The 17,238-nt window shown below is 38.7% G+C and overlaps 4 protein-coding genes across 6 annotated transcripts; 2 read left to right on the plus strand and 2 right to left on the minus strand.

The window, feature by feature from the left end:
• Window positions 1-978: 978 nt before the first annotated feature.
• On the plus strand, window positions 979-3,387 carry LOC121778151 (FCS-Like Zinc finger 10-like). The gene is made up of 3 exons (XM_042175450.1): window positions 979-1,107; window positions 1,757-2,815; window positions 2,906-3,387. The coding sequence occupies exons 2-3, from the start codon at window positions 1,803-1,805 to the stop codon at window positions 2,994-2,996; spliced, it is 1,104 nt and encodes a 367-aa protein (XP_042031384.1). The 5' UTR covers window positions 979-1,107; window positions 1,757-1,802; the 3' UTR covers window positions 2,997-3,387.
• A 1,265-nt stretch (window positions 3,388-4,652) lies between these two features.
• Window positions 4,653-9,203, minus strand: LOC121779669 (histone-lysine N-methyltransferase, H3 lysine-9 specific SUVH5-like). 3 transcript variants are annotated; one of them, XM_042177038.1, is made up of 3 exons: window positions 9,080-9,203; window positions 8,902-8,950; window positions 4,653-8,538 (listed from the first exon to the last, which is right to left on the minus strand). In XM_042177038.1, the coding sequence occupies exon 3, from the start codon at window positions 8,533-8,535 to the stop codon at window positions 4,828-4,830; it is 3,708 nt and encodes a 1,235-aa protein (XP_042032972.1). In that variant the 5' UTR covers window positions 8,536-8,538; window positions 8,902-8,950; window positions 9,080-9,203; the 3' UTR covers window positions 4,653-4,827. The 3 variants fall into 3 exon arrangements, with proteins under 3 accessions (XP_042032972.1, XP_042032971.1, XP_042032970.1); XM_042177037.1 differs by having other exon boundaries at window positions 4,653-8,573; XM_042177036.1 differs by having other exon boundaries at window positions 4,653-8,581.
• A 2,227-nt stretch (window positions 9,204-11,430) lies between these two features.
• On the plus strand, window positions 11,431-12,795 carry LOC121779158 (leucine-rich repeat extensin-like protein 3). The gene has a single exon (XM_042176490.1). The coding sequence runs from the start codon at window positions 11,431-11,433 to the stop codon at window positions 12,793-12,795; it is 1,365 nt and encodes a 454-aa protein (XP_042032424.1).
• Window positions 12,796-13,577: 782 nt separating this feature from the next.
• Window positions 13,578-16,782, minus strand: LOC121779159. The gene is made up of 13 exons (XM_042176491.1): window positions 16,553-16,782; window positions 16,204-16,265; window positions 16,023-16,110; window positions 15,889-15,950; window positions 15,722-15,818; window positions 15,186-15,629; window positions 14,654-15,109; window positions 14,458-14,571; window positions 14,269-14,370; window positions 14,107-14,193; window positions 13,903-14,035; window positions 13,774-13,822; window positions 13,578-13,689 (listed from the first exon to the last, which is right to left on the minus strand). Exons 1-13 carry the CDS (start codon window positions 16,649-16,651, stop codon window positions 13,578-13,580), a joined length of 1,905 nt encoding a protein of 634 aa, XP_042032425.1. The 5' UTR covers window positions 16,652-16,782.
• Window positions 16,783-17,238: the final 456 nt, after the last annotated feature.

The raw sequence follows: 17,238 nt of genomic DNA on the forward strand, positions 1-17,238 counted from the left end.
AATTGTGCTCTTAACATATGATATAATCTAGGATTAAGTTGTGAGATTATTTTAATTAGAAATGATTGATCATGACTAATTATCATATGATTATCCATCTAGGACTGAGTCATGAGATATAATCTCTTGAACCAGACACCCTACACATTTAATCTCGAGATACAATCTTGCAAACCAAACGCATTCCCTATATGGACAATTTAGCAAATTCAAAACATGCATTGCCTGTTTTCTATGCATGGTTTAAATTGATTGCAATAAAAAAAACTTGAAAGAAAGAGAGGGAGAGAGATTGAGTAAAATTAAATACATTTATATCTCTATACTTCAAAATTAATTAGATATTGTTAAAGAGATAAATAGATTAGAGCTCCAGACTCCTAAACTGAATAATCACTATACTTCATATCATTATACTCCTATATTGAAAGATATAGAGAGATCGGAACTCCTAAATTGAATAACAGATAGAGAGATTAGAACTCCTAATTTGAATAAAATAATGTAAAGTGAAAATGAACATGTTAAATCAAAGATATTTGTCTTTTTACCTCAATATTAGATTTCATTTTAAGAATAAAGTTGGTAGTCAAGTATTAATTTTTTCTACTATTAAAAAGTTTAATTTCACAAAAATACTAATTTCGACTTTAGTGTACATACTAATATTTTCCATGCTTGCATAGCACAATAGGTAATCTCGAAAATATTTTAAATTACTCTTTGCAGTTTTGCAGATTTTACACGCATACCACTACCACTAATGACAAAAAATCACAATATTTTTATGCCACAGTTTCCTGAGAAAAAATAAAAATGTTAGTAGTAAAAAAATAGTAAATGAAATTAATAATATGTGAAATGTGAATTTTCTTTTATGAGACAATAACAGAAATATAAGTGCCACGTGTAAATCACTCTCTGAATTTGATGAGAGAGAGAGAGAGAGAGAGAGAGAGAGAGAGAGTAGTGTACAAGGTTCTCACACACAGATAAAGACAGGAGAAGGGTCTCCACTCCATTTCTTCTTCACTGCATTTGGGTTTCCTTCTTCTCACTCTTAACCCCATTTCTCTCCACTTTAGAGAGAGAAACAGAGCAAGCAAGGTGGGATTTTCCCCCAATCTAATTTTTTTATTCTGCATAAATATATACACAAAAAATGATCAATGTTGATTGTTGTTTATCGTTGTTTTTGCTAAGAAGTCGATTGATTCATCAAATACTCATCTCTAGATTGTTTTCTCCTAGCTCATTGCTGTTACTAGGGCAGTACCGTTTGAATTTCTGAGTTTGGTTGTTTCCAAACATTCAATAATTTTATTTCTGAATGCTCTTGATCAGGAGAGTTTTATCTGTAGATTAATGTTATGTATGTTGAGACGAGTCAAAATTCTTCTACATTTTGTTTCATTTTTTCCTTTTTGCTTCAACAGTTTGATTTCTTTCCTTTTATTGACTCCTCGTTACTGTATTTGAGTATAAAGTTGACTCCTTCCCCCTTTTTCGAATGATTTCTCTCTGATTTCTTATTCGCCTTTGATTCTGGAAAGATCCATTATCTTGGGCTTTCCTCTATTTAAATCTCCTACTTCTGTTTTGTTTGTAACTTACATATCTTAATGCTAACAAATTGTGCCGATTGATTGGTGATTGAAACTAAAATTAGGGTTGTGTGTTCTTGTCATTATTATTTGTTTGTTGAATTAATTATACAATGCACCTCTAATTTTGTGATGGATTCATGTGGATACAGGGTATTGTTCATTTGGTGCATTTTGGAGGTCTAGTTTTTGACAAAAATGCTGAGGAAGAGAAATAGATCATACCAAAAGGATCAAAACATGAACACTACAGGAACTGATTCAACATTGGGGCATTTTCACTCCGATGATGTCTCGAATCAGAAGCACAAAAATACCTCCCTTTTGAAGGTTCCTGGCTTGTTTGTGGGATTTAATGCCAGGAACTCGGATTCTGATGCAGTGAGAAGCCCCACTTCGCCATTAGATTTTAGGATTTTTCCAGTCTTAGGCAATCCCTTTAGGTCTCTAAAAGCACAGAATGAGGGGCACCACAAGAGCTGGGATTGTAGCAAAGTAGGTCTAAGCATTATAGATTCCCTCGACCACGAGCTTGATCAGAGCATCACCCAATCATCTGATAACAAGAACATTATTTTAGGACGGCATATGAGTTTTAGAAGTCCAACTTTTTGCGGTTCTTTGGAGGCACCTAAGTCACTGCCTAATGATGTTGCTATTTTCCCTAAGCCATCCAATGCCCGTAAGCCTGATTCTGATGTTGTTTTTGAGATTGGGGAGGTCCCGTTCGAGAAGGAGGCTTCTGGAAGCTTCCGTGCTCGTTCAGTGGATTCTGGAAGATACGGATCACACCTGATGGATTTTAAGAACCACAAGTCCAGGCTTGGGTCTGGCAGCTTTGGCGTTGATAAGCCTGTTTGTTTGGGTTCTGGAGGCATTGGCGTGAGCCCTAAATTGGGCGACTTGAGTGGGGAGAAGCTGAGTTCGGCTTCTCTTCCGGGAAATTGTTTTATTAGTCCCATTCCCACAAGTGAGATTGAGCTGTCTGAGGACTATACCTGTGTTTGGACTCATGGCCCCTATCCTAAGGTTACTCATATCTTTGGTGACTGCATTTTAGAATGTCACAGCGATTTTTTGAAGAATATTGAAGATACCCCTGAGGCAAGAGGGCAGTGCGACGTTCTTCCACCTTATCCATCCGATGATTTCTTGAAATTCTGTTTTTCTTGCAAGAAAAGGTTGGATGGTGAGGATATCTTCATGTATAGGTTAGCCAGCCTCGACATTCCTGACCATCTTCGAATTTTTCTCTGCTGGTGTGCATGATTTTGATGAAAGTGTGTTGTTTTTTTCTGCAGAGGTGAGAAGGCGTTTTGCAGCTCAGCTTGTCGCTCACAGGAGATGGAGATCGATGAGGACGACAGTGAGTCGTCTGAAAGCCTCCTCTAGCAGCGGCTTGTTCCTACTGAAACACTTGCCATGAATGATGAAACAACAGCACAGGTGCTCTCGTCTGTATCCTCTTTAACTTAGAGCTGTTCGTGTATCTGTCTGCGGCCTTGGATGATCATGGATCGCGTGTGCTGGATTGCGTTTCATCTCTCATGGTGATAGTGTGTGAGTAGGGCAAGAAGAAGCTGTTTTTTGACTTGGGAACTTTCTATGATAGGATAGAAAGATAAGCTCTATATATTAATATTGGTGAGATGTTGAAATGGCTCCCCAATTTGATCACCTTGTTGATGAATTTTGAATCCATATAAATGGCTTTTTCTGAGCATAAATTTTGAATTTTGTACACATTCTTTGATACTCGGATTTTGTTGTTATGTTTTGAGACGATCCATTACTAAATTGAAAAGAAATCAGAGATGTTGCACAAAGCATATGCATCCTAGAGTATCGTTTCTCTCCATTTAATGCACAAAAAAAACATTGTATAAAAACATGTGTCGCTTAAGAAAGAGGTCATATTTCTTGAGACGTGGGAGTACTAACTTTTCCAAAGGAAACTAAGACATTTCCAAGTAAATGATAGACTAGAAGATGGGATCGAATTTACCATGTCGCACGTGAAAGAGTGACTTGATTAAATGATATCGTAAATAAGGTTGGTACATCAATAAATCTTAACATTATTGTATGTTATTAATGGTATTCTTGACCGTGGACTAAAGACTGAAATTTTCAAAATATACCATTTTGCCCCACAAAGGCACAATTTTGGCATTTGGTACTATCCAGAAATTAATTTAAGCAATTAATATTATTCAATATTGTCAGTGGAGATATGCATATGATATAATTGCACGAGTATCCAAGAAAAGTATCATATGTCAACACTATTCTCACTATTGCATTCAACAAGACTTTCTCCCTTTTGGTATTCAATGAACATGAAGTATTGGTATGTATATATCTTCAATTACTTTTGAACAAAATCAACTCATAATTGAGTTTTAAAAACTGATTGGCAAATAAATTCATAATCTGATAGAAAGGCTAATAAATTCATAATCTGATAGAAAGGCTATTGTGATCAAACTTAACTTGAAATATAAAGAGATGAAAATTGAAAGATTGATGTGAATTCAATGCGACAAATTGCGTGTAGTATAGGGGGAGGGAATAAATGAGCTAACCAATTTTTAGGGCAGATGAATTGGCTAATACTATATGTCTATTTTGACCCACCAACTCATTTTTAATACTATTACATTTACTACTCTTTTATACCATTAGAAAATGTCAACAGATACAAAACAATAGCAACAAAAAATGTCAACACAACGTCAACGGCTACTACTGTTTTAGCACAAACAATGCAAGTATATACATAATTATGGGGTACTGATAAAATGCAAACTTTAAATACTGTACAAACTTCAAACTATGATTCGGACCGTTAGAAAATGTCAATAGATGACAAAATAATAGCAACAAAAAATGTCAACGTAGATAAACATTTTTTGCTGCCATTATTTTATCATCTGTTGACATTTTCTAACGGTCCATATCATAATTTGAAGTATGTACAATATTTAGAGTTTACATTTGATTACATCTCCTTGTAAAGCAATTATTTGAAACTGTAACCATGCATCACATACAAAGAAATTGCATAAAACAATATGATGCTTACAGAGTCAGCATTTATAAATGTTGCAATTCATTCATTTGGAAAACTTGGGAGCCACTCTCTAGGCTTTGTATATGCACATGGCAGCTGACATAAAAATGGAAGAAAGATATAGACATGAAAATCATAATCACAAACACCTCAGTACAACCTGCCGCTGCATCCTGCAGCGCCGCAGTAACAACTCTTAACCTTAACGTTTCCATCAGAGTCGCGGATCTGACCAAAGGAGTAGTTGTAGGAATAGGTGAGCTCCTGGAGCGGCGGAATGTTCTCCATTGCGAAAAGCATCACGTGGGGCATTCTCTTATCCTCGTTGTCATAAATCACATTTTGCGCCCAAAGGTTGGGTGCACAGCTGTGATTAATGAACCTCCCAACATTCCCATACGTCAATGCATCAATCGTGCAACCCCCTCCTTTAAGCTCAGCTGTCATTTCTTCGTCATCAGAATTGGCAGGGGAATCGATTAGATTCTGGCCAATGTCAAAGAGATATTCATCATTGCCAATTTTCTCCTCAGCTTCTACATCATCAAGAAGTTCTCCTACGTACTCGCATATGAAGCTTCCTGAAGGTATAGAAGACAGGGCCCTCACACCCCAGCCTCTAGCCTCTGTCTTGAAGATCTCAAGCTGAAACTTGATGCCTCGTTGTGTGGCCTTATTGTAGCAGGAAGGGGGGCATTTGCAATGGGGACCACACTCGTACACAAGAGTCTTAGTTTCAACTAAAGCTCCATTGCGGTTGTATGGGATTGCTCCATCATTTCTATGTGCACATGCACATTTTTTTCTGACAGAACATAGCCCGACACAATTGCAACCTTCTGGGGGGTTTGGACTGTACCAATCAGGGTACATCATCTTTGAAATGTAGTTGAATGGAGGTGGTTTTCCATCGTCTATAGTGTTCACCGCCCAAATAGGAATGCGTTCTTTTCCACAAGAAATATCAGTGACACACAATCCAGGGCGGACTTTGGACTTACTTGACTTCTTCAATTCTTTCCAAGCAAGATCAGGCTGGCCTGGGTTCCTCCTCAACTCAAACATAAAAACTTGCTTACCATGTGGCCCTTTTTCTGTACAGCAATCAGTCACAGTATATAGGCCATCATAAACATAACTAGTGACCATTTTAGGCTTGGAATCCAGAGGGTCAATACGCACCATCTCCTTCCATCCACGAACAACACGCACTGGTGTCTTTTTATCTATACAATTCTTTAGAGCCAAATTCCCCCTTTCGAGCTTTTGATCTTCAGGTTGTTTAGACTTCCCGAGGACATTTCCTCCTTGCCCACAATATCTTAAAACATCAGCATTCTCGGCATCGTCTTGGTATGCCCCGGACGTAACAATACTGGTAGCAAGTAGAAGTTCATCTACCTTCATACTATCTATGCCAGACTGGAATGGGAAGTGAATGCCAACAACAGCAAGCTCCACTCTGTATTGAAATTCATCGCCCACTTCAACTCCTGGAACTGCTCCAATTCTTTTAGTTGTATTTACATATTTTCCCTTCGTCTTGAGCGCCTGTGAAGCTATTAGATCAATCCTTCTGAGTTTTCTGCCCGACTGCTTTGATCTTCCTTCCTCTCCTTCAACCAGGTTTCCCACTTCTTCTTCCTCTCGTTGCAAGAGCTTTCTACAGGTAGCATTGAACAACCGAAGAGTTTCTCTCACTTTGTTGCGATCATCACCATGACCAGAACTCTTGGGACCAAATCGAGGGAAGCTTATTTCACATTCTTCTAGGTTGCGGCTGACAGGAGAATTTGTAGCAAAATCTCCATCATGATCTCCATCATCTCCAAGCACCAAAGCATCAGGTCCCTCATTTACATCATTGGACATATGAACTTTCTTTTTCTTCTTAGAAGACAAACCTGGAGATTTCATTTCAGGTTTACTTTTTATGGCAACGGCCATGAACTTCTGCCGCCAAGACAAATTCTGCTTCATCTTTTTTGCTCCACTTGTCTTTCCATTTGAGTTAACTATTGCTTTCTCCTTCTTCCATGGACAATTAGGTGCAGCCATCAAACCATGCACAACCACCCTATCCACAACATCCTTTGAGACAAAAGCATTATGCAAATTCCTCCCTTGATCACTGTCTCCTGGAGAAGAATCAACAACATTCTTTCTAATAGGTTCTACCGAATCATTATCACTGCTGTCAACATCTGCCTTGAACATGGATATAGGAGTGGCTTCACGTATGCCCTTACTTCCGGCATGATGATCTCCCTCGTCTATGAAGGTTGGTTTACTATGCATTTTATCCCTATCATCTGAAACAGGACTCTTATTCTTTGAAGATGGAGAGACTGATGAATTTGCTTCGACATTAGTGTTCAAAGTATTGGCTTCGGGCTTCTTCTGTAGAGACACGTTCTGCATTCTCCTCTTTAGACCATCTGTTCCACCATTTGGACTGTTTGAAGAAGCTTTCGATTTCCTCCAGGGGCAATATGGTGCCGCCATCAGGCCATGTACAACCTCTCTATTTAATTCATTCCTGGAGGTAATATCACCATGAGGATGCATATCTTTATCATTTCTATCTGGTGAAAAAGTGGCAACTTCTTTGCCAACTGACCCTCCAACATCCTCGATTCTGGTATTCACTGATGCCTTAGACAAGGTATCTGATCCTGGAGATGCTCCATTTTCCTCAGTGATGCCATACAGTAAATCTCTGTTGTATTCTTCAAATTCCATCCCGTCCCCTTCTGCAGTGGCTACCGTCATTTCTCCTAGCAATCCTCTTCCAACACTATCATTCAATGCTTCACTTTCTTCAATTTCAACACTAACATTGTAAAGACCATCAGGACATTTTTTAGAGGCCATGGGCATCTCGCTTGTTATCTCTCTCTCTGAGGCATCCGTCGACATAATTGGTTTTGGCGTCAATTCAGCTTCCTCGGTTCTGTTCAGACTATCCTTTCCTAGGCCAGCCATCCCCTTTTCTTTCTCAATCAATAAAGAAACATTTATGCCACAACGTGGAGGGAAATCACGAACAGCAGATACTCTTCTGGGACGGTATTTATCTCTTGGCCTAATGGAAGGCCCTGGCTGAATACTGCCACAAATGGCAGAAAATTCCAGAGGATCACCCAGGGACTTAGCAACCTCAATACCAGAATTCTGAAAGGACGTTTCACCAATATCCTCCTTTAACTCTTCCAACAGTGACCGACCTCCAGACTGATCAAGAGTATCTATGTCTTTCACAATGTTGACTCCAACAAGATCTGATTCTGGCATAACTTCCTGAGCTTCGTCCATGAGACCATTTATTACTGTTGTTTCCACATTTCCCACATATGTACCCAATTGTTCATCTCTCTCTATTTCAACAGGATTACATACTGCTTGCTGTCTGTGCGACTCATCATCATCGGGTATCTTAGTTCCAACAGATCCAATTTCCTCGACCAGTTTCATGGAGGCAGCTATATTCTCCTCTGCCTTCTCAATTAATGTATCAAATGTCTCAGTCATTGATACGTCTATGCTACCATTTACACCTGCACAGTGCCGGGGAGTCGAGGAAGTTGGTGAACTGACTTCTTCACGTGATTGACACTCCAACATAGTGTTGGGCAGTTCCAAATTCACAACACCTGGATCATCTCTACTCCCAGCCGCGTTACTACAAACAGATTCTTCTGGTCGCAAATTCACTGGCACTGCATTGGGGCCACTCCGAGGGGGGAAATCGCGGACAGAAGATACTTTCCTGGGCTTATATTTAGGCACACAACCATTCTCCAAAGGCCGCTTATTCGAGACCTCATCAGACAAGCTACCATTTGAACATGAAACCATTTTCTGATATCAACAATTACAAGAAATCAACTTCCAACCTGAAAATCTAGAGAGACAAGGTTAACAATGAGTCAATGACACAGTAAAATCAAGGCTGGCACCCCCAAGACACACACATATTCAATTCTCAAATTTAAATAATTACTACAAAATAATGTGATTTTAACTTAAAATTACTTATATCCCCTAAAAATCCAACCTTGATACACAACTTTAGGGAAAACAGGCAAATGGCTGAAAAATGAAAAAAAAAAACTAGAGAAATTGGATACACATTGGCAATGAAAACTGGACATACAAATAAATAGCCGGAAAAAGAAGAAGAATGATGAAAACACATGCAACCATACAAACATGCAGCAATACCTGAAGCAATCTCCCCGAATAAATAAAAGCGAATCGGTCACCGCAGAAGCTGCATTAACGCAACAAAGAGTATTATTTTCCAGAAATCAATCAAATCAAATCAAATCAAATCAAATCAAATCAAATCGAATCGCAGATGAATAAAATTAAAAATAAAAACAAAAATAGAAAAAAGTACCGAGTGGTGGTGGCCGCGGCGGAGGCTTAGGATTGGAGGTTCAGGCGAGCATGGAGACATAGATAGATGCAGAGAGAGGGACGAGAAATAAGTGTCGGAGTGGAATTGAAAAGGGAAATTTGGGCAGTGCTGCACTTCAATTTACGGTTTTAGCCCTTTGATTTTGGGGCGAATTAACCGAATCTATGGCCTTCTCACGTGGATCCACACTAATTCTAATCGGGTTCGGGTATTCTTTTTTCTACTTTTCAATTTCTCTACTTCCTAATAATAGGAACTATAGAGATGTTATGAATTTTAATTCAACATACTAAAATAGATGAGAAATAGAAAGAAAATTTGATTATAATATTATTAGTAGGGAATAAAGCTTATCTTATAAGAGAAAAAAGTTTGCCAAAATTAAAAATGGCCTAATTTTATAGAACCGATCAAAATAGAAAAATCATTGTTTAAAAATGGAGGAAGTACTATATTTGATAAAGTAAATATTCTTGGGTAAATAACAAAGAAGCTCCATATTATATTTTAAACTCTTAATAATTATTTCTTCTTTGTTATAGAATGGTCGGTATATTAATGATTACGTCTTTTACAGGATCTTTTATTTAGTATTCCATCTGTCAGCCCCTAGGATTCTTGATTTACCATTTTAATTTATCCGCTATTAGGATTTTCGGTTCACTTTTACTATATAGGTAGACCTTACTTTCCATTAACTCATTCTACTCACATTCGATTATAAAACTAATATAATAAAAATAGACTCCACATTCCACTACCTTTTTTCACTTTTCTTTACATTTTTTAAAATCTGTGTCGAACTCAAATGAGATTTCTAATTATGGACAGAGGGGTAACTTGCAAAAGTAAGTAATCATTTTCAACCTAAGTGCTGGTGTTGATTTAAAGTCACTTCCTATCTTGGATGACTAATGACACTAAAGTGTGATGTAATACTAAATGGATCACAGTGAGATAAGTACTTGTTTGATTAAACCAAGTGCGAAATATCTGTGCTTATTTATATTATAAACATACCGTGCAAGTAACATTGAGTATACGCCACTACTTCGATTTATTAATGTGTAGGATTTCACAACTTAATAATATGTTATCTTGTGTAGCGGTGATCAACATACGAGAATGACTATTATTGTCTCTAAAGACGTTTTGATTAAGTTTATATCAGAACTCCAAGTTTTAATGTACTCCATGACTCTCCTATGTTTTGATGATGTCTTCGAGTAACTAGCACCATATACCAGTTACATAGTGAATGGTCGCCAACGTAATACTCTCTTCGTCCCTAAAAAATAGACAATATTTGAAAAGTCACGAGTTTAATTCACAATTGGTAAAGTAAGAGAGAAATAGAAGGAAAAATAATTAGAGTATTGTTAATGAAGAATGAGACTCACCCCATTAGAGAGAAATAGAAGGAAAAAGGTTTCTTTGAATAGAATTGGTCTATTTTTAAGAAACATCTCAATATGACAAATATGGTCTATTTTTAAGGGACGTGGGGAGTATAATATATTATCCGACTGATAATGTATATCCTTCTTGAGCTGCATTTGTCAAGTCAATTACTTCTCCATAGACTCAAAAGCACAAATCATTTTCTTAACACTAAGAATCTCTCAGAAAAGATGTTGAACGAGCATTTGGAGTCCTATATGCCCGTTCCACAATATGAATAAAAGAGGAATGCGACCTATATCAAAATATGATGACCCCATTAAGTTTTTTTTTGTATACATCTAGTAGAGTACAAGAAGAAAACGTTAAATATTTTGCTACGGATTCCGAGTTTATCTTATCATATGACTAACAGAGATCAACTTCATAATACAACATCCTTCGAGAAGACTTTTGATATAGCACTCTTGGGAGAAATTTGACACTCTAAATTTGTACTCTTGCAATGCATTTCTTTACCAAATATATAAGCTTATTAATCACCAATACAATAAGATGAATATGGTCAATGCTACCGCTAATGCAACAAGAAAAATATACTACTATAATCTAAAAACTGCTAAACTAATTATATACACAACTATTTCAGAAATTCAGCTACCAAATTCGCAAACATTCACATTCCTTACTATACACATTCTTGTAAATATTAAAGCATAGTATACATGCTAAATATATCTGTGGTGGAAATTACACTCAACATACACACTAACAAATTAACAAAATGCATAAAAATCTCATCTAAACCAACAGATTTATCAAATTTCATGCTCCATCTCACTTATTCTAAGCACCAAACTCACTCAAAAACTACATCAAATCCTCATTCCAAAACTCATATAACAAAACAATCAATCAATCCCAACACAATGAAACCTTCTCACTTGTTCCTCTGCACCATCTTCCTCCTTCTCAACGTCTCCCGAGCCACAGACGATGATCCGGACCTCCAGAGACGACGCCTCCTGTCCTACCAAGGCGAGCCTCTAGCAGTCGATCCCAGGCTCAATATCGGCAACCCTAGGCTAAGGAACGGCTACATTGCACTCCAAGCTTGGAAAGAATCCATGCTCTCTGATCCACACAACATCACTGCCAACTGGATCGGACACGACGTTTGCAACTACACCGGTGTCATCTGCTGGCCCACGCCCGAGTTCCCACACGAGCTCACGGTCGCAGGCATTGATCTCAACCACGGAGACATAGCCGGGAGCCTCCCCAACGAGCTAGGCCTTCTCTACGACCTCTCCTTGATCCACTTAAACTCGAACAGATTCTGTGGGACCATTCCACGGACTTTTGTCAACATGAAGCGCCTCCACGAGCTGGACCTCAGCAACAACCGCTTTGCAGGGACGTTCCCTAGAGTCATGCTCCAGCTACCGAGCCTGAGGTACCTAGACATCCGCTTCAACGAATTCGAAGGCGAACTCCCAAGAAAGCTCTTTGAGTTAGACCTTGATGCCATATTTGTCAACAACAACAGATTCTCCTCTGCTTTACCTGACAATATTGGCAAGTCGCGCGTTTCTGTGATCGTCCTGGCTAACAACAACTTCCGAGGGTGCGTTCCAGCTGGATTAGGCGAGATGGGAGAGACGTTGAACGAGCTAATCCTCATAAACACTGGTCTTTCGTCGTGCTTCCCAAGTGAAATATCGAAGCTGAAGAACTTGACAGTGCTGGACTTGAGCAATAACCAGATCGTTGGTGAGTTGCCTCGTGCAATCGGGGAAATGAACATGTTGGAGCAACTTAACGTGGCACACAACATGATGTCCGGAAAGATAGCTGACCAGATATGTGAGATTCCGAACTTGGATAACTTTGTGTACGACAACAACTTCTTCTCGGAAGGGTCTGCTTCGTGCCCAAAGCTGCCTAAGTTTGCTGACAAGATGAACTGTTTGAAGGAGAGGCCGAACCAGAGATCCGCGTTGGAGTGCCAAAGGTTCTTGGCTCGACCGGTTAACTGTGATGGCTTCAAATGCAATCATTCCAAAACAGAACCGCCACCTAAGGTGGTGCCATGTGCACCCCCACAACCACCCCCCGCTCAGACATCTCTGCCTCCACCTAACAAGCCACAGCCCGCGCCATCACCACAACCACCATCACCACCACCACCAAAACCATCATCACCACCACCAGAAGCTCAGCCTCCTGCTCTTAACCCTACAACACCAATGTGTCCGTGCCAACAACCATCAAATCCACCAACAAATCATTGATCACCTCCTTTTTCGGATTCCACACATTCACTTCCTTGTTCAGAAGCTACACTGCAACTGCTATAACAGCTGTTGTTTCTATTTAACCCCGACACGATGAGATTAAAATTTTGAGGTGACGTCAAGTGAAGAATGAATGGTGTGAGATATGATTGAAACTCAAGATCTCAATGTGCAGCTGATCAAGGAATTTAGAGAAGATGATGAAAGAAGGCTTTGTTTGGTTTTTGCACTTGTTAGGGAATAATTATTCAGTATCATTGACATTGCTTGAGTTAATGTAAAGTTATGAGCTTCTCTACCTCTGAATTAGTACTAGTTTTATGTTCAACTAATGCAATTTTCAGTCATTATCTTCTATCAACTGAAGCATAAAACAAACATCCTGCTGAGAAATAAACAATTACAATTATGCAAGTTGAAATACACATCTAAAAGAAGAATGTTTAATTGCAATATTTAGAATACTTCCAAATTCTTCATTTCATGCTCAGATATTGCTGATTCTAATGCACCAAGCTCACATATATTGGGATCATTCTGAGTTAATGTTAAACAGCCATTGACTTAATTAGTCTACTTGTAATTAAGATAAGATTAAAATTGATTGAGTGTGTCTCAAATAAACAAAGCTTTCAATTATATAGGAGAGGGTTGAGTATACAACAACAACAGCATCATCATATAATGTGTCACATTGCCTCAATTTCTAATCTCTAGTGAAACAGCATCGTTGCACTGGCAGCGCACTTTTGTATCTCAATACACGACCATTCAAGCCATCATAAGAAAGGATTTCCTCGTGGCAATGGAGAACTAGGCAAGGAGCGTGTGATCGGATTCAGGGAAGCAAAGGCGTCTTCACTTGTGCCAAAGTTGCCATTCCCTTCTGGCCTGCAAACAGATCTTGATTAGGAGATATTTCCCATGTAAATATTACTAAAACTAACTATTTTGGAGAAAGAGTTGCAATGTTACCTTGCAAGAAGCATGTTGTTTGGAAGCTGCGCCATGTAAGCTTCAGGAACTACATGCAGGTTTGGCATCAAATCATGAATATTTGAACTTTTTTTTTAAAAAAATGATTCTTTCTTTTATAATGTATACCTTGAGGCATGTTCATGCCATATGGGGTCATGTATGATTGAGGAGATAGATAATAAGGTGAAGGCTGAGGCTGTGAAGCTGCTGGATTCAACATGTTTGGATGAGCTCCGTGCAACGGTGACATGGCCATGAACTAGACCAAGCATATACGAGTTAGGTAAGGTAACACATTCACAAATTAAAAGACTGTTTGTTTGTGCTTACTGTTGCTGCTTGAATTTGGATTCTGTCATCATCATCAATGTCAAAGGGATTCCTTGGTCTCAGGGGATTCTGATACGTGGCCACATGCTGTTGAAACAAGACACGTTTAGATTGATGTGTACCTGTAAAACATCAAGATTTTGAGATTTATTTGAGGCATACCAGTGCAGGATGATGATGGAATTGCATTCCTCCATGAGGCAGATGCATCTGCCATCCAACGACTGCTGGATTGAACGAGACGAAACCCGAACTGAAAAGATTCTGCACAACATATATATATATATATATATATATATATATACATACATACATAAGCTTATGGAAAGGATTATACAAGTAGATTAATACCTCTGGGATTTCCTTCCTAGAACAAGGTGAAGTATTGGCAGCTCTTAATGATTGCACGTTTGAAACGCTCTTCGTTCGCCTCAGATCATCCGGTGCAAGTGATCTGCACCCTTGCTGCAGAGGAATTACGTCTTTCTTTACAGAAAATAATCATGATCAAGTGAGATAATTATCTTGAAAAAAACTATTTTGTTACCTCATTCAATGAAGATTCGACTGATGAAGCGCTTTGTATAGTAGTGTTGGGAGGCATTATATGATGTGTGTGGACATGTTGCATCACATGATTGGTGACGTCTCTATGCAACGTTTGGTCACTTTTCATGACAGTGAGAGCAAGAGGTTCAGGGCAGTCAGGTACCCCGGGTGCTTCTTCTGTCTCGACATCAGTAGCATTATTCGCGCTGTTCACAGTTGCAACTGCAAGAGACATTTGGGAGGCACTAGCTGGAGACGAAGGCGTGGGATCCGACAGTTCAAACAGCAAAGCCTCAACTGAATTCATAGGAACAATGCTTCTGCTTTCATTGCTAGTTTCTGAAGCCACTTGCTCATTAGCCTTGGGTGGTTTTGCATCAAGAAAATCGATCAAGCTGGTTGAATTTGCTGCCTCGTTTTCCTTCTCTTTAGAGGCAGCAGCAGCAACTACCTTCTGCCATGATCACACAAGCACCATAACACTTTTGAAGCTCAATGTTTAAAGACAGTAATCTATAAATTTAACTAACCTCGTGACCACTAGGAGAGGCCTTATGATCATCGAGTGCAACTACTCGTAGATCGGGTGATTTGCCTCCCAAAAACGAGTTGACAGGGGAGACACTTGACGTGCTCCTTATAGAGCAAGGTGACCTGCCTCCAGAGCCAGAGTTCCTCTCGTAGCGTTTCACGCCCCCATCATCTCGAAACCTGTCATCAATTATCTCGAAATGAGTGGAACGGCTCCTGTGGCTGATAGACCTTGGCATCACATGGCTGTTTATTGGACTTCTTTCCTCCAAGAAATCCTTCAAATTCAACCCTCCAGATGAAAAAGATCTCTCGAATAAACTGTGGTCACGAAACTCGTCTCTGCCACAGCTACTGCTACCCGGAGACCTCCCCACATAGTCATCCCTTCTACCCCAACGAGACCTCTCAGACGGCCACTCACACAAGGCGTTTCTTGGTTCCTGCAGCGTTGAAACAATGCATAACTCTTCGCACCTCAAAATTTATATTTTGTGATCAATTAGATCCAACTGAGTTTGAGCATTAGGCTTACTGATTGGGCCATTTGTAGCTTGTTGGAGCTATTCTCACCGGCATACTTTCTATCAATGTAAACGCTTTTCACAAACTCTCGAAGCCTCTCAAGATTACTGAAAACGCAGGAATAGGCCTCATGTGGGATGACAATAAACTGGAAAATCAATAACTATGTATATATACCTGCTGTTAGGATAAGACTTGTGGTAAGGATCCCAACTTTTGAAGTAAATTTGCTTTGCCCTCTGAAAAAATTATGCAGAGAAAATTGTTTTATGCTATGATCATAGTCTGATAAAACAAAAGCAGATTATGACCTCATTTCCTCCAGCTTGAAGAGACATGATTTCTTCATCACTGAATTTTGCCAGTGACACTGATTTTACGCGATGATTGAATTCCCGGCTGTGATTTCAGAAAGACGAGTCAGCATTTACTACGGCTAATGAGTAGTGATGTTGCTGTATTCTTATTGAACAAGAACTCAAAGAAACATACTGTACTCCGCTGCAATTGGTGCAGACGAATGTCCAGAAAGTCGTGCAGACATACTGCGCCCCCTGATCATTCAATAATGCTTATTAGGTTCATTCGTCTCGTCTACAACATAGTATGCATGATCCTCAACATTTTAAATCACACAGTAGTAACACATGACAGAGAAGGGAAAACAAACATAGGGATGATATTAGCTAAATGATTAGAATATTATTGTTTCACTTCTCAAATAATGAGTATATCTCACATGATCAAACAAAAGATCATTGCCAATACAAAACAATTCAATTTAAATGAGCATGAGCTAGAAATTCCAATAAAAATGAAAAAATAAGATGGAGAATGATACCAACGCGTTGCAGTTGATGCATCTCCTATTGTCCGGTTGCTTCAGAAGGCCGCGAATGATCATCTCAACTTTCTCCTCTTCCTTCACACGACGAGGCATTTTGCAAATTTGTATTCCTACTCACCCTCTAAACAAAAACTACCAAAAAAGAAAATCAAGAAAACCAAAAGATGCAAATCTTCAAGATTGATGAAACCCTCCCTAAATTAATGGATGATTGGATTAGGAAAGGTAGTTTGGAGTGTGGAAGTAGGGAAGGAGAAAAGAGAATGAGAATGATGATTTCATGTTAGCAGAGGCGGAGAGGCAAAGAGGGAATCTTGGCGGTTTTGACGGTTGGTCTGTTCCTTTGCCTTTTTAGTTTTAAGGTACTCACTAATGTTAATAATAGTTGTAATAACAATTATTATTATTAATTGCATTATGGCTAAAACCAAAGACAAAGTAATGATATTCAAGATTTTGTAATAGAATTAAAGATCCAAATTCATTACTATTTTCATTTATTTTTAAAATATTCTTTTTCTTTTTTGCAAATTTCGTATTTGCATTAAGGATAAAAAAAAATTAATCCTTCATTAGTCATTCCGCCCAATTCAAAGAAGAGAAAGGGGAAAATTACAAACTTCAAAATAACAACACTTACAAATAGAACTTTTTCACTCTTTTTTGGGAATATTTACTTG

This window comes from Salvia splendens, chromosome 19, assembly GCF_004379255.2.
Source record: "Salvia splendens isolate huo1 chromosome 19, SspV2, whole genome shotgun sequence".
Taxonomy (NCBI): Eukaryota; Viridiplantae; Streptophyta; class Magnoliopsida; order Lamiales; family Lamiaceae; genus Salvia; species Salvia splendens.

Bases quoted from the DNA above. Each gene is read 5' to 3' on its own strand.
- LOC121779158 (XM_042176490.1), top strand. From the start codon at position 11,431: ATGAAACCTTCTCACTTGTTCCTCTGCACCATCTTCCTCCTTCTCAAC.
- LOC121778151 (XM_042175450.1), top strand. From the start codon at position 1,803: ATGCTGAGGAAGAGAAATAGATCATACCAAAAGGATCAAAACATGAAC. The intron at 2,816-2,905 runs GTTAGCCAGCCT...TTTTTTCTGCAG, and splicing joins GAGGATATCTTCATGTATAG to AGGTGAGAAGGCGTTTTGCA.
- LOC121779669 (XM_042177038.1), bottom strand. From the start codon at position 8,535: ATGGTTTCATGTTCAAATGGTAGCTTGTCTGATGAGGTCTCGAATAAG.
- LOC121779159 (XM_042176491.1), bottom strand. From the start codon at position 16,651: ATGCCTCGTCGTGTGAAGGAAGAGGAGAAAGTTGAGATGATCATTCGC. The intron at 15,110-15,185 runs GTTAGTTAAATT...TGATCATGGCAG, and splicing joins CCTCTCCTAGTGGTCACGAG to AAGGTAGTTGCTGCTGCTGC. The intron at 14,194-14,268 runs GTATGCCTCAAA...TTGTTTCAACAG, and splicing joins TCCATCATCATCCTGCACTG to CATGTGGCCACGTATCAGAA.